Here is a 23,033-nt window from a genome sequence, read left to right on the forward strand (position 1 = left end):
ATTTACCTTCTTAATTAAAATTATATGTTAGATTAAGGATCTGCATGAAACGCTATGCGTACTAGTGGCATTTCATGAATGTAAAACTTCAAGTCTCTGTACTCTAATAAACCCAGTGTACCTTCTTGTATATAAATTTATACATAAATAAATAAATATATATATCTTTCACACACACACACACATACACACGATGCCCTCTCCATGGTGTATAACAAATCACTGGTAACAGGTGAACTGCCAAAAATTTGGAAGACGGCAAACGTAGTCTCGATATACAAGAAATATACAAGAAGGGGGATAGACAGGAGTCACTGAACTACAGGCCAGTGTCCCTAACTTGCATACCATGCAAGTTAATGGAGAAAATTGTGCGAAAAAAAGCTAGTGGAACATCTGGAGCGAAGGAACTTTGTGACACAACATCAACATGGTTTCAGGGATGGCAGGTCCTGCCTCACAGGATTAATTGAATTCTACGATCAGGCAAGAAAGAGAGGGCTAGAAAGCCATTGACACAGTACCACACCAGAGACTAGTGCGAAAGCTGGAGATGCAGGCAGGAGTGAAAGGGAAGGTACTCTATTGGATAAGGGACTATCCAATGGAGTAAATCCCTTAGTAACAGAAGTCAACGAGTCACTGTGCGGGGTGAGGTCTCAGATTGGCGAGACGTCACCAGTGGAGTCCCGCAGGGTTCAGTCCTTGGACCCATACTGTTTCTCATATACGTAAATGATCTACCAGAGGGTATAGAGTCATTCCTCTCATTGTTTGCTGATGATGTAAAAATTATGAGGAGGATTAAGACGGAGGAAGATAGTATGAAGCTACAAAATGACCTAGACAGACTGAATGAATGGTCCAACAAATGGCTACTAAAGTTCAACCCAAGTAAATATAAGGTAATGAAACTAGGCAGTGGAAACAGGAGGCCAGACACAGGATGCAGAATGGGAGATGAAGTCCCTTAATGAAACGGACAGAAAGATCTAGGAGTTGATTTCACACCAAACCTGTCTCCTGAAGCCCACATCAAGAGAATAACATCTGCGGTGTATGCAAGGCTAGTTAACATCAGAACTGCCTTCAGGAACCTGTACAAGGAATCATTCAGAACCTTGTATACCACATAAGTAAGACCAATCCTGGAGTATGCGGCCCCAGCATGGAGTCCGTACCTTGTCAAACACAAGACGAAGCTGGAAAAAGTTCAGAGGTATGCCACTAGACTAGTCCCAGAACTAAGAGGCATGAGTTACGAGGACAGACTGCGTGAAATGCACCTCACGACACTGGAAGACAGAAGAGTTAAGGGGAGACATGATCACTACCTACAAAATTCTCAGAGGAGTTGCCAGGGTAGAAAAGGATAAACTGTTTAACACTGGTGGTACGCGAACAAAGGGACAGGTGGAAACTGAGTACCCAAATGAGCCACAGGGACGTTAGAAAGAACTTTTTTAGTGTCAGAGTTAATTATGAGGTAGTTAACAAATGGAATGCATTAGGCAGTGATGTGGTGGAGACTGACTCCATACACAATTTCAAATGTAGATATGATAGTGCCCAGTAGGCTCAGGAACCTGTACACCTGTTGATTGACAGTTGAGAGGTGGGACCAAAGAGCCAGAGCTCAACCCTCGCAAACCCAACTAGGTGAGTACACTTCCAGGAAGCAGCCCGTAGCAGCTGTCTAACTTTTACCTATTTACTGCTGGATGGACAGCAGTCAAGGTGAACAGCATCAGGGTGAAAGAAACTTTGCCCATTTGTTTCCACCTTCGCGGGGGATTGATCCCAGGACCCTAGGACAACAAATACCGAACGCTGTCCACTCAGCCGTCAAGCCCCGCGCGTGGGTGTGTGTGTGTGTGTGTGCCGTCACATCATGTGCGTGCCGTAGCCTAAGCCGCGGGCAAATAATAATAGGATTGACAACATTGCAGCACACCTGAACCGGCCACAACTGGCAGGGTGCCAGGCCAGGTGACACCCTGCCCCGCTGGCAACACTCCCGGCACTATTACAACACTGCACTATTATGAGACCACAACACACAGTACACCATTACAACACTGCACCATTATGAGACCACAACAGTACAACACCACTCAGTTTTCTACTGTTGCTCGAGTACCAACAACTAGTTTACCCCCTAATTACTCCAACCATCAAGTAACTGGTATACGAGGACGAAGGGAAGGAACGGAGCCCAACCACTTGGGTCATCGGGCCACGAACACCGACCCTGCAAAGAGCAAGGTCGCCTACTGACCAGTCCATGTGATTTAGGACTTCAGGAGGCAGTCGCATCATTTGTCTATCGGCCATAGACATTATGCCGGAGTCACAATGCCAATCAACTATTTGGCTACTGTACAAAAAGCTCTCAATCAGACGTGTAAAAGTTCTTTTCTATTTCTGTGTAAACACAATAAATTTACATTAGGCTTTAATTGTATTTAGGACTGTTCCTGAACAAATAGCCTGCTGGATGTGTCACAACGGAAAGATTGATGATATTCTGGAGAGATATAAGAATTTTGCAGAGATGTAACTTTGTTGAATTGTCTGAATGTCTGTTGCAAATTGTCTGTGTACCTAGTCATACAAGTATTTGTGTGTATGACTGGTAACATACTGCATGTGTAAAGGGCAGATAGAGGAGGGAGGGAGGCAGGTAGAGAAGGGAGGGAAGGAGGCAGGTAGAGAAGGGAGGGAAGGAAGGAGGGGGGAGAGAAGCAGGTAGAGAAGGGAGGGAAGTGTCGGGGGGAGACATGACAGGGCATATATACGAGGCAGCAAGCCAGGGTGGTCAGTGATCACTCTGACAGCGTTAAGGCTGCGACACTCACGTCTCCCAAGTGCCAGCTTGCAGCCTGGGCAGCCGTCCACAAGCCTCTTACAAGACCCAAGTGTAATTCTTATTTCTCTTGTCCTACCGGCCGGGGGAGGCCACAGCCACCAACATGGTAAGATGTGGATTCTTCCTTCATACGGTGATAGTCTCGGTGTAGATAATAGACCATTACTACCATACTAATACAAAGATATCACTACACACTGCTAGTTAAGAATGACACAACTCTCTTATTTCTTACATCAATGGCTTGCCAAATGTCTCTAACGTCCTGAAGTCTATAATATTTGCTGATGATATTGCTTTGATCTTTTCTGGGGTCCCCTAACCCTCACACTAAATAATATTGCAAATAACGAGCCTAAAATGATCCATTCCTGGATGTCAACCAATACTAAAAAGAAAAACCTACAACATTTTATTTGGAAAATGATATCGAAGCAAATACACTATCATAAAGACAATGGAAACATTTATAGTAACAAATTAGGGAAAGTTCATAGGCCTATATATATATAAACAAGACATTTAACTTCAGTATTCACATATATCATATTGCCAAATAATTCTCTGAAAACTGTTGGTAGTCTAAAATAATATAGCAACTAAGACTCCCACTCTCCTCTTTTCACACTATACTACTCGCTAATCTATCCTTATATATGTACACGGTATCTGTACATGGGGTTCAACCACTGCAAACTACTTCAAGCCCATCATCAACCAGCAAAAATCAGCTATCATAACTATAACAGATTTTGTCTTCAGACAACAGAGCCTCTCTGTTTAAATCCCTAAACATGCTGAACATACACTCACTCTACACACTCATGTGCAATTTACACTTACAAAACATTATTCCTAAATTCTAATCCTTCATTGAAACTTTCCTTATATGGATGAAATTGAACATCACACCAGAAATGAATATCTCTTTGACATTCCCAGTCAGATTAAATCTATGCAAAGACGTCAAGCAAATATATAGTGTGTGTGTGAAAGAAATCGGTTGATTGATTATATCTTCTTGTACATGTACATGTAAATAAATAATAATAATTTTAGGTATAGCCTATAATCGATAGGCTATCAAAAGGAAGGTGCCCGCCCGTTAATGTTTACAGTGAAGGAATGATTTTAAGTATTAACAAAAAAGACGCAGCTATAATGTATATTAACATATATTGTAGTTAATACAAGTTGTGTACGAAGTTTATTATTTATCATTACAGTTATGGGCGCAGGTATATTGCTAAAGTTAATGTAAAATATCCAATCACAGGACTACCACTCACAGGAGGAGTATGGAGTGTACAGTAAACAACCACTCACAGGAGTATGGGGTACACACTACACTACCACTCACAGGAGGGGTATGGAGTGTACAGTAAACAACCACTCACAGGAGTATGGGGTACACACTACACTACCACTCACAGGAGGAGTATGGAGTGTACAGTAAACAACCACTCACAGGAGTATGGGGTACACACTACACTACCACTCACAGGAGGGGTATGGAGTATACAGTAAACCACCACTCACAGGAGTATGGGGTACACACTACACTACCACTCACAGGAGGAGTATGGAGTGTACAGTAAACCACCACTCACAGGAGTATGGGGTACACACTACACTACCACTCACAGGAGGAGTATGGAGTACACAGTAAACCACCACTCACAGGAGTATGGGGTACACACTACACTACCACTCACAGGACGAGCATAGAGTGTACAATAAAGTAGCCGCCACTGGCAGGAACACAACAAAAATCCAGGGATATGTGTAAAGTAACTAAAGGTGTTAATATCGACGAGGACATTGTGTAGGAGGGCGCTGGGGAACGGGTCCAGAATCACCCCAGACTCCAGACGCAGGTTCGAACCCGCTTTCCCGCTCCAAATATTTTCTCATAGATATTGTGAATTGATTGTATGTATTGACATGGTTGCAGCAAGGCCAGACGCCGCGAGGAGGCACGAGATACGAAGGCGGCTGCCATTGCGGCGCCGTCAGGTTCCAGGTCCTCGCCCCGTCCACCTTCACCGTCATAGACTGCAAGTACGTCTGCTCCGTCTTCAAGCCTCTGGAAATATAAATGTATGTTGACCAGACCACACACTAGAAGTTGAAGGGACGACGAAGTTTCGGTCCGTCCTGGACCATTCTCAAGTCGATTCTCACACAATCGACTTGAGAATGGTCCAGGACGGACCGAAACGTCGTCGTCACTTCAACTTCTAGTGTGTGGTCTGGTCAACATACTTCAGCCACGTTATTGTGACTCATCGCCTGCAATATAAATGTATCCCCCTGTTACAGTCCTAATTTACCGCTAACGAAACCGGTGCATCTCTCCTCGATCATAGCGGGTTTGTTTACATTTATTAAACAGTTTATAAGTTCCGGAGCGCTACGAGGTTGTTAATAATAATAATTATCTTGGGTTGTGATGTTTCCACGCTCGTAAAGTGTTTAATGAACGTAAACAAAGCCGTTATCATTAAGGAAAGATGCACAGGTTTCGTGAGTGGACACGTAAATGTTTTATCAATCCTAACCCTGGTTCACCTTCCCTTGAGGACTCTTCACCTCCACAGCTGCGCCACTAACCTCTCTCACCTTCCCGTCCACAGCTGCAGCATCTGCCAAAAAAAGCAAAACAAACATTTCTTGGTACCGTCCAGCTGCTTCAAGCTGCTGCAGGGACACAACGCCCTCACCACCTACTCCTTCAACACCCACACCGCCAAGCACAGCTTCTGCGCCACCTGCGGCGTCCAGGGCTTCTTCATCCCCGCCAGTCCCCCGGACTCTTACGGTCAGTTGGGGCGTGGAGGGTGGACGTATGTTTTGTCTTCCCTGCCCTTACCTTTAAGTGTTCCCTGCCCCTACCCTTAAGTGTTTCCTGCCCTACCCTTAAGTGTCGACGGTGTGTGTGTGTGTTGTAGTTTGTGTGTGTAGCTTTAAGATAAGTTTACACCTCGTCATTGTATAGGCAAGTTTAAAAAAGTGTACATGGCGTTATACGACTAAAGCCATAAAGCTCTTATACAATATTTGAGGACGGGCTGTGTGGTGCCCAACCAGTTAAACCATCAGGAATCGAACGAAACGTCGCCACAAACCAATACAAGTTGATGGACATATATATGTAAACAAACAATTTGACCCCACCTCCATTTAAAATTACTGAGTACACTACTAAGAGAACAATAATTTTATTCAATGTATGATTGCCTCTTGCAGGAGTGGTACCTCACTGCCTGGACGACGGACCCGTCAGAACCATCACCTACAAGAAGGTCGACGGTAAGAACAATGTTCAGGCCTCCGCTCACGACTCAAGCGACACCAGCAAAACCTCGGACACGTCAGGCCAGACAGATGACAAGAACTCCAAACAGCCATCAACACCGATCAGCACCCTACGCAGCATGATAGAGGGTAGACTTCATATACTCTCCAGCCCCAAGACAGGCGACAAGGCCCACAAAAGAGCAAGCCAAAAGAACTCCTTTACTGATAAGCATGACGCTAGTAGCCACGCATCCTCTTCCTCGGCGAGCCCCGCCAGCACCAGGTCCGGCAGCAGCAGCATCCCGGACACCCCCAAGAGGCTACCGCAGAATGTAGCGCCCAGCACCAGGACCCGGGCGGAGACTACACAAAACTCCAGCGTCATTGTCATTGGTAACAAGAAGGAAGGAGAGTCATCACAAGCGTCAACAGCCATCACGGTCGTCGGGAAGACCCAGGGAGTGACGACCCCACACAGGAATTTCATCGTCACCAAGGTCGATGACAAGAACTATGTGCAGTTCCTGCACATGAACTCCATACCGAGACAAGACAACGAAGTCAGTTTATTGTGACATTAAACCACTGACAGTTTACATTAACAAAACATTAAGCATTAACATTAAGCAAAACACGTTAGAAATGTCCATTGGAATGTACCAATAAATAATTAACCATTTTTGTTTTCTTGTTTCCCGCCTTCACTGGCACTAGGCTTCCTCCTGCAGTACCTCACGAGGCTGTTTCTGACAATATAATATTACAGAAATGAGTTGTACGAGCAGAAATTGTAGGTGTGAACCTAACCTAACCGATGGACCCACGCATAGAAAACGTGAATGTTTTCCTACCTACCAGGTCCTCTGGTAGGTTAGGGCACTTTAGTACGCATGGAGTAAATGATATCATATTCATCCAGGCATGGAAGGATATTCAGTGAATCAAAGGCGATAAGATCGGTCAGGTGTCACACCCTCACCCTCTACACAGAGTAAACGAGTTAGTCGATGCTTGGGCAACCACCTCTAGCTTCAATAATCTTTCCCCTGACACACAATTACGATTATTATTTTGCTTATTAACAAACTTAGGTATACACAGCAATGTGCTGCTACCTTATTCTATATGAAAGATTACACAGTGTAGATAAAAAACTAACTATAAGTTCATCTAATATTCACATCTCACAGGATGGTTAGTCATATATGGAATCAGGGGAGAAATACCTGACTCAGTACAAAAAGAAATCAACTTTGAATAAAAATCAGGTGAGAACATAAAATGTAAGGCTGATCTATTAGCCCCACACTAGCAAAATCTGGGTACAGATTTACAGCATAAGAATATTAAGATTAAATGCTGCTGGTTACTGAGATCGAGAAAGGGTCGTTGACTTCATGTTCCACAAGGAAGATGAATACAACGTGCCATTTACTGAGTTGGAGTTACTCTCGGCCCTTAATGGCTTTGTAAGAATGTCAAAATAAACCCCAACCACTGGGGTTCAACCACTAGAAACCACCTCAAGTCTATCATCACCCAGCAAAAATCTGCTATCAGAATAATAACAAACTGCTTTCAGACAACACTCAGCTCCCTTGTTTAAATCCCTGAACATGCTAAACATAAACTTACTCCACACATTCTCTTGTGTCAACTACATTTACAAAACCCTGTTCTTAAATGCAAACCATGCTCTGAAATTCTCCCTGGACAGATGTAATAGGACCCATTATCACCACACCAGAAATAAATATATCTTTGATATCCTCCGAGTCAAACTTAATCTGTGTAAACACTATGCAAATAAAGGGACCTGGTATATGAAACTCACTTCCTAATGAATTGAAAAGCTGTCAAACTTTTGCCTCATTCAAAAACAAAAACAAAAAGTACCTAATTTCATCTTCATATTTTCCTACCTTGTACTTTAAAATTGCTCTGTATCTAGTGCTACCCAATCCCCCAATATTGATGTACCTAAGCCAAACAACTTTACCATTGTGATCATTGCTGTCTTCTTATATCTGCTATCAATATACTGTATTGTGGCTATTAATCTTTATTAAATTATCAATCAAGCTGTCACTGCTATCAATCAGAGCTATCAATGTGCTTTAATATACCTACTAATCTCTCATTTTTTCCTACAATGTACCTGTTAACATTTTATAAATTTGACTAGAATTTACCTACTTACAATTATCTGTTAGATTGAGGACCTGCCAGAAACACTACGCGTACTAGTGCCTTTACAAGAATGTAAACACCATGTTATGTATCCTCACAAACCCAATGTACCTTCTTGTATATATATATATAAATAAATAAATAAATAAAACCTTTACTATAATTAAACTAACACACACTCGGCTCTCAAAGAAAACGTACTCGTTGTCATGGCGATGAACGCGACCCATAACAATAACAGAGGCAGCACCTGGTAGCGGGGCGGTGAGGTGTCTCAGCAGTCAAATCAAATCAAATCATATCAAATCAAATGTTTATTTAGGTAAGATACATACATACAAGAGATTTTACAAAGAGTGATGGATTTATAGTTAGGGCTAGTACATACAATGCCTAAAGCCACTATTACGCAAAGCGTTTCGGGCATGAAAAAACTTAAATGACTAAAGCTTAATACTAATTGAGCATAAAGAGTAAAATGAAAACATAGCTGAAAAAGCAGCACAAATACAATTCTGTCTACAAACAGCGCTCTTTAAAAAAAAGTCATTGGTTGACAATAGAGGGGTAAGGTAGGTTACAGGGAATTTATTAGGTATAGCTTCGTTTTTATCATAAACTGGCTGAGAGAGGTACAGTCTTTAACATGGTTGGGAAGGTCATTCCACAATCTGGGTCCCTTGATTTGTAGAGCATTTCTAGTTTGATTAAGTCGTACTCTAGGAATATCAAAACTGTATTTATTTCTGGTATGGTGCTCATGGGTTCTGTTACAACCTTCTATGAAGCTTTTGAGGTCAGGATTGGCATTACAGTTTAGCGTTTTATATATGTATAATACACATGAGAGAATGTGCAGTGACTTAATGTCTAACATATTCAGAGATTTGAGTAGGGGTACCGAGTGATGTCTGGGGCCAGATTTTTGACAAGTTTGAAAATTTTTGACAAGTTTTGAAAAGTTTGAAAGATTTTTGACAAGTTTGGCAAGTTTGGTAGTACAGTTGAATGGTGCTCCGACCGAGTTGACTAGAGCGCACTTGGGAACACCTAGCGCATAGGTTTGAATCCTCATCATGGCCCTTGTGGATTTGTTCACCTAATGCACCTGTTCATCTAGCAGTAAATAGATATTCCAGAGTTAGTCGCATCTCTGGGGTTGCATCCTGGAGGGAAGGGGGGTGGAATTTTTTATAAAAAAATTATATTATTTCTGATGTCACTATTACTATAATTTTCAAATACAGTATTTTATTTGATCAAAAGTTAAGTGTAGAAAGTATGCTGCAGTTGATATGCACATTCACACTTCAATTAATACAGTGAAGAATGCTAGTTTTTCTGATCTGAGGTGCAACAGGCCTATGCAAAAACTGTATAATAATAAAATTGCAGAAATATGGCACAGATCCATGGTACATTGGAAAAAATAAATTCCTGTCCGCCACATTAGATAATCAGAGAAGCATTAATATAGGCCATAATGTAACATTCTTTACATATATAAAACATAATTATAGTGATGAAATTCCCTTCAAATGGGTGGTACGGCTCACTGTCTGGAGAATGGTGCTGGGATGTTTAGACACTGATGTGCATTGAATCTCTAGATGCTTTAGTTTTGGTTAATACCTCTGAATATTGAATACTGCCCGAAACGCTGCGCGTACTAGTGGCTTTACAAGTTTGTAAATACTATGCTATGTATTCTCTCTAACCCAATGTACCTTCTTGTATATAAATAAATAAATAAATATGGCATGTACACTGTCTATTCTAGTTTCATCTTATGTTCGATGTGTTCAGAGACTAACAACTTTGTATTCTGCCTAAATGTTTTGTGATCCTGCCTAGGTGCAAGTAAGGTAGGGTTATTATCAGGAGAAAGTGGTAAGCCATTACAACTATATAGCAGGTATTAGGGATGTGGATAAGGTTTTGGGGTTGGATGGGAGGAAGGAATGTCCCCGACCACTTGGACTGTTGGGGATTGAACGCCATCCTGCCAAAAGCAAGACCGTTGCTCTATCATTCAGTCTACCAAGCCGGGAAGATTAGACATAGTGCAAAGGAAGTACTATACTGTATCTCAAGGATTGACAGCATATCTTGCTCATAAAAGCACTTTACACACACTCTGAGTATAAATTATGAATTTTAAGATGTTTTAGATTTAATATAAGAACTAATTTAAGTACAGTAGGCTTTGATATAAAGTTTAAGCAAAACATAATCCCAATTTTTTTTCTGCATTTGCAACAGGACATTACAGTACAATGAAGCTCCATTTCTTAGGCACTGGGTCCAGCTATCCTACAACCCAACGAGGTGTATCTGCTACAATGCTACAGCATGATGGTCAGTCACTTTGTACTTAAAATTAGATGATAAATTTTGATTATCTTCACATCTGAATATGTACAATACTGTAATTATAATTTCAAAGATAATATAATGTTAAGATGAATCTAAAACTTTTATACTGTATTTGTGAACCTCATCAGCTTGAATATGTATGTTATCTATTAGTCTATGCATCAAAGGATTGCATAGAGCAGGTAAGCATAGGGCTGCCCACTTTCAGGTATACTTAATTTAATAAGCATTAATACTACGTTCTACTCTCATACAAACAACTCGGACTGTTGAATCTGTTGTGGTTACAGATGGTTCAGTGTGGCTGTTTGACTGTGGCGAGGGCACCCAGATACAAGCTCAGAAAGTGACTGTATCGAGACAGAAAATTACCAACATTTTCATAACTCATCTCCATGGTGACCATGTCTTTGGCCTCCCTGGTCTTTTGTGCACAATCTCCTCACAGTTGGGCTTGACAGAAGAAGATCTAAAGAAGAAACGCCCTCTTGTGGAGATTTTTGGTCCCCTGGGAATTAACAAACTGATTAACACGGTTCTGACCATTTCCCACTCCCCTCTGGCCTTCCAATATCGGGTAAGACTTGTATTTTTAATGCTTTTTTTTAATTTCGGTAGTTTTCAGAGACAGTAACTGATGCAGAGAGGACAGAATAATGGTATTTTAGTTAGAGATTTTGAATAAGGATTCATTTTCCCAGTAAACTGTCATGGCCTACACTTGCACTTGCTGTTGTGGAACATCACATTTGTTACTTATAAACGAAAAACCAGATTTTTGTTTTTTTTTGCCATTTACTAATTTAGTCATCAAAAAATTTATGAAATTTATTTCTTTTGCTCTATCTCAAGAACTATAATTTGGAAAGCCTTCCACTGTGACAGATTTATAATGTATTTTCTGGTCATGAACTGGCATGTTTATAAGTACAGTAACTAATAAAAATAAATTCTCCATGATTTCACAGACACTTGTACTCTCTTCATGTGCACACATGCATGCACATACACACACATCCACTATCAAGAGCCCATATCATATCGTTGGAAACCGGAGAGATGCCAAACACATGGAAAACAGTCATATAGAGTAATATGTGTACTAACATAAAATAAGTCACATAAAAATGGCAGCATTACAAACCAGTATTCCTACTATGCATGAATAATGATGGAGATGATACTAAGAAAATAATAATAATTCATTTTGTCTGTAACAGGCAGCCTGTGTATATATGTTAGGCTTATATTGAAGTCCTCCCCAGGGTTGAACTACTAAGCCTACCCAGGAAGTAACCCAGCAACAGTTTACTAACTACTGGGTAACTATTTACTGATAGGTAAACAGAGGGATTAGGTGAAAGGAAACATGCCACACCATCTTTATCCTACCAGGATTTGAACCCAGGATACCCAATTGCGAGTGGAAATGGACCGACCGGTACTACCAAGAGAACTTCGCTATTGAACATGAGTGTAGTTTCGGAATACAGAAATCCTGACTTGGTAATACAATTTACGTTAAGATAACGAAGATTGGACAAGAAAGTAATTGGATGAATAGAGTGCAATGTGCTGACTAGGATAGTGGGAAACATCAAGAAAAAGAGTTGACTTTACTGATGAAAGGGAAAGTTAGGCAGGCTGCACATTCCTAGATTATCAAAGGGACAGGAATTTGATTACTCATAGTGAGCCAGTTTATAAGATAGAACGACAGTTTGATGCATCTTGGAAGTTGAATGATAAAACACCTGACACATAGAAGATAGTCACATAAGATGTCAGGATTGAGAGACATAACAAGCAAATATATATTAGCATGTTTATTGTGTGGTATAATGGAGTAAGTAATAAGACCAGTAGACTATCAAATGAGTCACAACCAGATTGATCAGGTATCTTCTGAAGGTGTTTATCAAGTTTTCTTTTAAACACCGTGAGAAGTCGACTAGCTGTGCCCATTATGTTTATAGAAAGTGCGTTGAAAAATCTTAGGCCCTTAATGTTGATAGAATTGTCTCACCTATCACAGCTCTCCTTTTCAATGGGATTACTTGCCAACTTTTATGGGGATCTAGACAGGAGCTTCTCATGAACACTCAAAACTTGATATACAGTTTGTTATATTCTGTGAATTGCTTCTTGCCAGGTACATGAACTTGTGCCAGTAAAGGAGCAGTATCCAGAGGACTGGGAGGACACCCAAGTTGATGTTGCCACTTTAACACCTCACCCTAGTGAATTGCCAGGGACTCGTATCACTGCAATAACAGACTCTGATGGCAACATGCACTGGCTACTGTACGTGAGACTTTTTAAAATAATTTATGTTGTTATTATTATTATTATAGATGTATTTTAAACATTTAAATAATTAGTTTTGTCAGGGAGAGGATGTCTGTGTATATGTATTCTGACCCTCCCTAGGATGCCACACCACAACAGTATTTAACGACCAGATACCTATTTACTGCTAGGTGAATAGAGCCATTAGGTGAAAGGAAACATGCCTAACCATTTCTGTCCTGCCTGGGAATCAAACCCTGGATCCCCAAATGTGAATTGAGGATGTAGCCGACTGTACTAAGATACCCCTTAACTACATAAAAAACCACATGCTATCTTGAGGTTATCTTGAGATGATTTCGGGGCTTTAGTGTCCCCGCGGCCCGGTCCTCGACCAGGCCTCCACCCCCAGGAAGCAGCCCGTGACAGCTGACTAACACCCAGGTACCTATTTACTGCTAGGTAACAGGGGCATAGGGTGAAAGAAACTCTGCCCATTGTTTCTCGCCGGCACCTGGGATCAAACCCAGGACCACAGGATCACAAGTCCAGCGTGCTGTCCGCTCAGCCGACCGACTCCCCATACTGCTATAAGATGCTATAAATATTTATAATCTGATTAGAGAATTTCACAAAAGACTCTATCTAAAGAAAAACACAATTGAAGATCCTTTTTCAATGGACTCGGCAGACTTGCCATTCCAGTTGCAATTGAAAATTATCACTCTTCAGTGTTTGACAGATTACAGAAATACGCACCAAGAAGTCTGCAGGTATTCTACAGAAGTCTGAACAGGTAAGGTTATTATCAGGAGGAAAGCACTAAGCCATTAAGACTATAGCACTTGGAAGGTTAAGGATTTAGGATAGGGCAGTGAATAGGAATTGTGTCCAACTATTTCGATGGTCAGGGACTGAACGCCGACCTGCAAGAAGTGAGACCGTCACTCTACCATCCAGTTTAAGTGGTTGAAAGTCTGGACAGTGAAAAGTACAACGATCTTATTGAAGTTGCAGTGAAAACATTCAACATTTTTGGCAGTATTGTACTGTATCTTCATTTGTGAACAAACATTTTCTATCCCGAATATGAACCAAAACAGACAACATTCTTGTCTAATAACTACAAGTATTTTGAAGACATTTTGTAGACATTTGATACAAATATGACTGGAATACAAGATTGTTGCTAAAAAGAGGTGTAATACCTCTTATTAAGTTTGGGAGATGATTAGGATATTAAATAAATTGAACTAAATTATTTAAATGTAATTTTGTTTCAAGTAAACACAGTAAAGAAATACTGTATATAATTTTCCATATAACTATATACTCGTATCATTACAGGAAGGATGATGAGCAGTGGGATGTAAGAGCTGGCTGGATACATCACAGAGTGCCATCCTTTGGTTTTGTCATCAGAGAGAAGGACAGAACTGGCACACTAGACATGAAAAAGCTTTTAACCCTTGGAATAAAACCAGGTGGGATAAGAGACCTCTTGGGTACAGTATTAAAGTTACATGTTAGTGTTGTGAACCTGGATAAATGGCCCATTAGTACCAAAACATAGCGAGGACCAGTGTAACTATTGTTAGTTATGTGAGCCCCAGCACAATCTAATGGTTCATGAATCTCTGGAAATGGTTGGAGCAAGGCAGGCCCAGGATAGCTCGGGGAGCTATCAGGGGACCCTCCAGAGAATGATGTTTCAATGCATTCAGCATTCAAGTTTTGTATACTAGTAGTACAAAACTTTTATATTTGGGTGCAATATTCCAAGTTTTGGATGTTCAAATAGGTACTGCACTATCATTTTTGTAGTATGGGGTAGCACATGTGCACTTTCTACAAAGGTTGTATGTCCACTGAATGAGAATGGAATTTGTTTTGCCTCTACATAGTTAATTCAGGTTTCAGAGATCTTTGTTAACAGTAAATATAACCATAAATCAACTGTGTTCATCCCTGACTGTGCTAAAACAATTATGGGCATGCTTCTTTAAGGCAGCGTATGGGGCAAAATGGAACCAATGTGTCGTGAAGTCTGGCCCCTGCATTGCACACCACAACCAGGGTTGTTTTACGCCCATCATAAAATTTAAAACTCCCACACATAATTAGAGCTCACATTTGCTTCCCCAGGCCTCCAGTAATCATCCCCCATCTTGAAAAAAATCTTAATTTCCTCACTTTCCTTCTAAGGCCTTAGTAGGAAGATGAGGACCATGTCTGACACATCACCATCCAGTGTATGGACATGTGGGACGGCCATACTAGGAGTCATTGTACTTTTAATTTTAACAACAGCAAATGAGTGATTACTAAGTATATATTTACAGGCAAAATGTGTGCTAGGGGCAATTATAAGATTCAGGCTTATACATAAATAAATATAGATATATCATATATATATTACTGTGCATATACACAGTATATGGACAATAATAATAATATACTTAGAATGGTATGATTTTGAAGCACATTGTCTCCTTGCAACAGGGCCAATGTATGGCCAATTAAAAGGAGGCAACTCAATAACAACAGAGGATGGAAAGACAATAACTCCTGATATGGTTGTCGGCCCTCCTTACCCTGGTAGGACGGTAGTGATCCTCGGTGATACTAGTGATGCTTCTCCGCTCGCACATCTTGTTCAGTGAGTAAAGTGTTAAATGCTTCGAGTTGCACCACTATGTATATTTTCAATAAACTCTTTTTTTTTTTTTTCAGTCTCCATGTAAAGTTATTTATACTTTTTAATAGCAAAAGTTAAATGAGACATTTTGGTATAATGGGCATTGTTACACAAGAAATATACTTATAGTGAGTATTGTTATACAAAAGGAAAGTGTGTGAATTTCTGAAAGCTTACTATCCAGAGAACGTGTCAACAGGTAGATGGCCATAACAGAAAAACTTCCAGGCAACCATACTAAATGTAATCCTAACCTGTATGTAATTGTCTATCCACTTTGTCTATCATTGATGTACTTGTCTATCCATTACTTCAGCCCGCTCTACTTATTTCGTGCATATCTCTTGCAAGAAATAAGTACAAGGAGGGGGGGCATCATCATTCATCTTCTGCAGGTGTCCAAGTCATTGTAGGGTACCTGCATTTATCATGACACACTACATTAATGATAAACAAAGTGTATGATTACATACAGGTTAGGAATATGTTTAGTATGGTCACCTGGAAGCGTTTCTGTTATGATACAGGTAATTATGGGGAGAAAATGTTAAGCCAGTATGACTAAGACTTATATGGCTGCGATACAGTCATACTTGCTTGGTGTCTACGTCACATAATTACCTTTACCATGCCACTCTACTCTTATTATCTCTCATCTCTAACCTTTTGTCATACTACATCTTCCATCACTATTTCCCTCTTCCCCCCCCCCCCAAAAAAAAAGCAGGAATTTAAGATATGCCTGTCTTAAAAATTTAAGATATCTCTTATTCCATTCACTTGAGAGCCACATCTTATGCCATGTGTATATTTTATTCCATTCACTTGAGAGTCACATCTTATGCCATGTGTATCTTTTATTCCATTCACTTGAGAGCCGCCCCTAAGTGTTGCAAGTAAGGCATACACTATCACTCTCCTTCCACCAGTCACTATAATATGTATTTGCTGTTTATTATTAGGAGTTGCCAGTAGGGAATAGCAAAGATTTTTTTTCTATGCTTATTTCTGTCTTCTATGAGATATCATGTGATATGATCAGAACACCTTATCTTATTACTTTCAAATCTATAACACATATGGTCAGAAAACTGATTATCCTTTTGATGTATGGAAGTGTAGCTGGAGTAATTTTTTTATTAGTTTAACTTATATTTTATATTTCAATAATTGCCCACAAATAAATATATATACAAAATAACAAATTTATTGTGTGAGTTCCAAGTCAGTCACCTACTTGCCCAACATTTCCTTGCAGTACAGTTCTATATTGAATCAGATCAAATTTTCCTAATGTAATATTTCAAAATATTGTTAATTACATTCACACTCCCCACTCTAAATAGGCAGGGCAGGGGATTTAACTCAGACCTTCTACACAAGATAAAAATTTAGAGCATTTATTGGTTTAATGAGCTCAATGAGTGTGTGCAGTCAACACCCGCCAAACACACACCAAAACTACGACATTGGAACAACGTTCGAACAAGTTTTAACACCGCCTAACCAGTTATAACAACCAATATAGGAAGTTGTAACAACGTTCTAATACGTCATAGACACGTTAAGCCAAGATGTAACAACTTTATTACAAGTTGTAACAAGCAGAAAATAGAGACAGTTTCGGTTTGTGTTTCCAGGGCATCAGCATATGTCCTGGTGTCCAGGCTGTGGCTTGTTTCTGTGCTCTCTTCCTTTCTGGTGGACTTTCCTTTAGTTGTGCGGTGATCTTGTATGACCAGATTCTGCTCCTGGTCTCCGGCAGGCACTCGTGATTTGTTAAGAGCCTGGTGTGGTACCTAGTGTTTGTGGAATTCCAGCTGGATAGCTCGGAGAGTTGCCAAGGGACCCACAGGAAAGAGGCATTTCATTGCATTCAACACTGGATTTATCCTATAAGATTCTTAACAAAAATATTACAATGTTAACCACTTTAATGAGAGATGTGAGAGAATACATGTACATAATGAGTATAATCAGGAGTTGCATTTTATATTAATTAATTTAAATTCACTTTTCAATATATTAATTGTCTTTGTGTTTGCAAGTGTTTTGAATTGTGTATTAGGCTATTGAGAGACTTCTTGTGGTTTCATGTAGTCTCGTCTTGTCTCCTCGCACTCCTCAGAGGAAGTCCTGGGCCGGAATTCGACAAGCATTTCCACATCTACTTACAAACCTGTACATTTTTCCTCAATTTTTGGAAGCTTTGTTTACATTTATTAAATACTTGATGAAGGTTCGAACCTACGTCCGAGAGGATCCCAGATGCACCTTAATAGACTGTGCTACAACATGGTTAAAGGAATTGCAACCGGGAGTTCAATTGACCTCTCGGACATAGGTTCAAACCCTCATCACAGCCCTTGTGGATTTGTTAATTTGATGCATCATGCTATTGTGATTTCTGTGTGTACTTTATGCATCAAAACTTACCAAACAAATGTTGTTGTTATAAATAACCTCCTAGTGCTTCAGAGCTCATTAGCTGATTAATGAATGTAAACAAAGCCACAAAAGATTGAGAGGAGATGTAGAGGTTCAGAAGTAGATGTGGACATGCTTGTTGAATCCTGGCCCAGGTTCGTTAAGAGAGGGGTGTGTGTGTGGATAGTACTATAAGACACCTACCTCGGTTGTTGTGAAGTTTTTACGTTTGTTTCCTCTCCTTACCATAGAAATCTCTTAAAACATTTTAGGTAAGTGATAAATATATTTAGGTTGTGTTTTGAAAATATATGTAATGCATGCATCTCAATGTGCTGTGTGTGCATCACAATACATGGGAGTACTTGATGATGAAGATGTAATTTTCTTATACAGTTGTGTAAGTTGTGTTGTGCTGCATGATTAATTTGGCTAAGCTGAAGAGCTTTTAAGTTCCTTAAAGAGTTGTATAAAAAACTAAAGTTATGTATATTGCAGAGGTTGTGAAGTAGTTGTCCATGAAGCCACCTTTGACAATAGCCTTAAGGACAAGGCTTTGGAATTTGGACATTCGACACCACTGCAAGCGGTAGCTTTTGCTCAGTCCATTGGAGCTAAAACTCTCTTGTTAAATCACTTTTCTCAGAGATATGTGGCAACTTCTAAAGATAAGTCAAAGGTAAATACTGTGTGAATACCTATTTGTATTGAGAAAATCAAATGGAGCTCTTGACTTGAACCTGCGACCAAGGGAATGCCAGCCACAACCTCTACCACCCTGAGCAGGTCAGGGTGGCAGTGGTAGAGGATGCGGCTCGCAGTCCCTTGGGTTTGAATCATATAAGAGCCCCAGGTGATTTTCTCGTTGATATATATATCATGTTAGTGTGATGTCTCTGTGTTCCTATTTGTATTTATAAGAGTATGTAGCACACATATATATATATATATATATATATATATATATATATATATATGTGTGTGTGTGTGTAAGGTTATCTACAAGAAAATTATATTTAAAAAAGTACAGTTCTTACTTTACAATTTTTTCTGAGCCATTCTACTCAAATGCTCCCTAAAGCAAGATACGTTCCGGTCCCATTGGCTAGGATCATGAGTCAGAGCAGGGTAACATTTGGCACCGGTGCAACAGACAGCGTTTCAAAAATGTCCCTTTTGGGTCATGCTGGTGCTCAGGAGGTACTGGAGGATAGCTCAATCCAACCCAGAGTGATCCAATGAAGATTCGTTCGACACTAAAAAGACGTTTGAAGCTCTACGTGGCATCACTTTTGCTGGACAATAGAGCAACGGTCTCGCTTCATGCAGGTCGGCATTCAATCCCCAATAATCAGGGTTGGGCACCATTCCGTTCCCTCGTCCCGTCCCATCCCAAATCCTTATCCCTTCCCTAGTGCTATTTAGTCATAATAACTTGGCACTTTCCCCCTTTGTATTATTATAATATGTGACATCACAAAGACCACCAAGTAATGCTCTCACTCACAGCCAGGTGGCCAACCTGACAGAGACCTCCAACTGTAACTTAATGGCAGTATGCACGCCAGGTCTCTGGCCTCAAGTCTTCTCACATTCTTTCTGAACGGTACCCATGTTGTTTGAGCAGGAAAGAGACCAAAGTTCAGTTAAATGACCCAAAATGTTTTTTTGCTTAACAGCGAGTGATTTTCTTTACACCACGTTATAATTGTGTTTATAAAATTGGTATTTATTACTTCATGATAGATTCCATACCTTTCACAAAATCTATTGAAAATAATTGAATAACATTCATTAGATACTAGGCAACAATACAAACTATACTCAAGTACTCTTCAATTCAAAGTACTAGGGTATAATTTTTCACTTTGCTATAAAGGTATACAAGTGCATAAATAAGTTCTTTTCATGTTTTAACTACAAGCCAGTGCAATTTAATCTCTTTACAGCATATTACAGTATCATCCTATTTTTAAGAAATGCTGCCTTTGAAATCATTGCCAAGTAAAATAATCTCTTGGTATGGCAAATGATTCCCCGCCTCTGGACTAGACCTTAGAGCCTGTTATTAGATTCCATCTCCAATGCTCTCAGATATGAACAAATCCCAGTTTCCCCATCATATCACATCTCCAATATCTCCTAGATATAATGCCTTGCATGGTCATAAAGCATAAATCTTGTCTGTATTGCATCTAATAACTTTAATCATAAGCATTGTGGATGCTCAGGAACGTTACACCTTTAGGAGCAGAAGAATGAACACGCACAAAGTTTACTTCCTGCTTAAATTACTTTTCTCAAGAACGTTATGTGCTGCTCAAACAAATGGAGCCAATAATGATTCTTGGAGTAAGGTGCACCCTCTAAAATTTGGATTATACAGATTCCAAATAAAGTAACTGCCCCATTTAGGCTATGTCACCAATCTTTGTAACTAATATTACATGGAACAATGTCACAATGTTCAGTAACATGATTATTTGCAATGTGTCTATATATGAACACGTACCGAACAGGGTGAGAATAGCTTCAACTACCTCACCCTTTTGTGTATTCATACCTTCAGCTTCTGTATACAATAAGATACTTCGATGAAAGGTTAGATTGCACCTACACCAAAAAAAAAAACAAGATAGCTACGTGTGCCATCACAGTACACCGATGCCAGGGGAAAATTCATGAGCTGTTCAATTTATTGCACAAAGCTTGGTAAAACATTCTTAAAACAAAGTATTTCGAATGTGCAATGCATTCTACTTAATAGTGCATGCTGTCTCGGCAAGATTAAAATTCTAATATTCCCCCCCCATTTTATCTTTCAGAATGAAGAAAGTGTAGCATTATTGGAGGAACAAGCAGTTGCAGCTTTAGGAGGTTCATTAGTTAACGTGCAGTGTGCAGACGACTTTTTTGTTTATGACATACCTTCTCAACCTCGTAATATGGCCACAACCCAACAATGTTAATTATATACGAACTGTACTTTATGGAAATTAAACAAACTTACATTTAATTGGTATTCCATACTCCAAGACTTTGGTTATTCATTGTTGCCTAAAGTAGGCACTAGAAACTATCAAATTATCTCTTGTCCACGAGGCTAACCATAGCCCGTGCTTCTTGCCCCGCTCCTGTGCCAGGTAAGTTACGGGCTCACCATAGCCCGTGCTACTTTGAACTTCTTCTTCTTGTTATAGATTCAGCTACTCTGAACAACTATCAAATCTGTATTTGGCTTCAGATTCTTGAACAGCGTAAGTGGTGCTAGGCTAGGGGTAACCAAAACTTAATACCAGTACTTAACACTTTAGTGCGCGCGGCACTTGCTGAAAATAAAGCGGGTTGTGCACGCGGCGTTCTGGGCGCTCAAGCGTAAACACAAAAAAGTGTATAATCTTTTCATGCTCCTAACATCAATTCTCGAGCTACGTTTTTCATTTTGGTATCAATGCGTTGGCAATAAAATTCTCTACAAGATCATATGCATAAAATGTCACCCAAGCATTTGGTATCCCACCACGAAGTAAATAAACACGAAGATGACTCGCCGTAACACCCAAACAGGAAGTAAATGTTCATACTCTTTCGTTTGTTGCCAGCCTCACAGTCATCCTACAGCGCTCATTTTGATATCACTGAACTCGCAATAAAATTCCCCACCCAGACATATGCCTATCAATGTCTAATTATGGTATCGGGTGACCCGCACGAGTGTGGGAACTGGGCGAAGCGTTAGCCGTGATTTCAGCAGCGACGACACTGGTGTGATGCAGCGCTTTGAATGTTTATACTTATTTCACTGTCCTTACATTATTTCTGGAGCTACGTATTTCATTTTTATAGCAATGTGTTCGCAATAGAAAGTTCTATAAGAACATGGGTAGAGTTGGCCAACACAGCGTCAAATAAATTTGCGGCGAATAAAATTTTACGCGTGTTTGTACCCGTGAGCGTCAAAAGTTTTTACTTTGCTCATGTTTTTCAAGTTTATACTGGTTTCACACCGTTTTTTTTCTTTTGTATAGTGTTCGGAATAAAATTCCCTACACAGACATATGCATATCAAATACAATTCCTTGGAATTCACAGCTGTAGAGATGACGGAAAACACACAACCGGAACCCGCTCTTGACACTCCAACTCACACCCGCAACACCCACAAAAAAAGTTTCTCTTGTTTCGTGTATACTTACTTTAGTTTTCGTGCTACAGTTCTCATTTAGGTATCAAAATATTCCTAAGAAAATAGACTACAATACTGAAACAATCTAAGACAATTCTGTGTACTTACCAAAGCAAAGACAATTGTAGTAAAATAAGTTGAGCATTTTATCTCCACTCCACCTCCTTCAGGTACTGATTCCTGAAGTTGCTCAACAGATGTTCCTAGGTGGAGTGACGCTGGTGCGGGTGGTTATTTCTTGTCCACCCAATACACCCTTTTCCTGTGATAAGTGGTGTAACAAGGTATGACGCAAAGTGGAACATCGCATGTCTTGCACGCTATACCAGTTTCCTTCCTGATACCCAACTTTGCACACACTTCACACCTGCGACGTTTGGGGATTTTTACCAGCTCATGTTTCAATTTATAGTTCAGGCGAGTCTGCTATAACAACACGTCGCTGTTGTCTCTGGGTTGGCAATAAACTACTGTCTGAATCGTCGCTCTCACTATTGTTTTCAAACACTAATGTGGAATATGAATTATCTTCATCAGATTCAGCTTCAGCACTAGGTGTAGACGTGAAGAGAGGGCGCCTCACACCCGACAGGCCAGGTGTTGACGGGTCAGCAGCAGGATACACAGGACCAGTGTCATCATTTATGTCTGGAGCATGAACTAGATGTGGAGATCGTGTAGTTGTTGCAGGCCACTCT

General features: G+C 40.1%; 2 protein-coding genes across 2 annotated transcripts; both read left to right on the forward strand.

The window, feature by feature from the left end:
- The first annotated feature begins 2,813 nt into the window (after positions 1-2,813).
- Positions 2,814-6,848, forward strand: LOC123774298 (uncharacterized). The gene is made up of 4 exons (XM_045768452.2): positions 2,814-2,975; positions 4,824-4,930; positions 5,506-5,690; positions 6,119-6,848. The coding sequence occupies exons 1-4, from the start codon at positions 2,973-2,975 to the stop codon at positions 6,742-6,744; spliced, it is 921 nt and encodes a 306-aa protein (XP_045624408.1). The 5' UTR covers positions 2,814-2,972; the 3' UTR covers positions 6,745-6,848.
- A 1,723-nt stretch (positions 6,849-8,571) lies between these two features.
- LOC123774385 (zinc phosphodiesterase ELAC protein 1) lies at positions 8,572-21,165 on the forward strand. The gene is made up of 8 exons (XM_045768614.2): positions 8,572-8,681; positions 10,622-10,717; positions 11,026-11,312; positions 12,888-13,039; positions 14,372-14,508; positions 15,527-15,683; positions 18,648-18,828; positions 20,975-21,165. The coding sequence occupies exons 2-8, from the start codon at positions 10,636-10,638 to the stop codon at positions 21,116-21,118; spliced, it is 1,140 nt and encodes a 379-aa protein (XP_045624570.1). The 5' UTR covers positions 8,572-8,681; positions 10,622-10,635; the 3' UTR covers positions 21,119-21,165.
- The last annotated feature ends 1,868 nt before the right edge of the window (positions 21,166-23,033 follow it).

This window comes from Procambarus clarkii, chromosome 61 (genome assembly GCF_040958095.1).
Source record: "Procambarus clarkii isolate CNS0578487 chromosome 61, FALCON_Pclarkii_2.0, whole genome shotgun sequence".
Taxonomy (NCBI): domain Eukaryota; kingdom Metazoa; phylum Arthropoda; class Malacostraca; order Decapoda; family Cambaridae; genus Procambarus; species Procambarus clarkii.

Excerpts from the sequence above, each read along its gene's own strand:
- LOC123774298 (XM_045768452.2), top strand. Across the intron at positions 4,931-5,505 it reads TTCACCGTCATAGACTGCAA|CTGCAGCATCTGCCAAAAAA; the intron begins GTACGTCTGCTC and ends TCCCGTCCACAG. Across the intron at positions 5,691-6,118 it reads CAGTCCCCCGGACTCTTACG|GAGTGGTACCTCACTGCCTG; the intron begins GTCAGTTGGGGC and ends TGCCTCTTGCAG.
- LOC123774385 (XM_045768614.2), top strand. The coding sequence starts at position 10,636 with ATGAAGCTCCATTTCTTAGGCACTGGGTCCAGCTATCCTACAACCCAA. Across the intron at positions 13,040-14,371 it reads GGCAACATGCACTGGCTACT|GAAGGATGATGAGCAGTGGG; the intron begins GTACGTGAGACT and ends GTATCATTACAG. Across the intron at positions 14,509-15,526 it reads AACCCTTGGAATAAAACCAG|GGCCAATGTATGGCCAATTA; the intron begins GTGGGATAAGAG and ends TCCTTGCAACAG.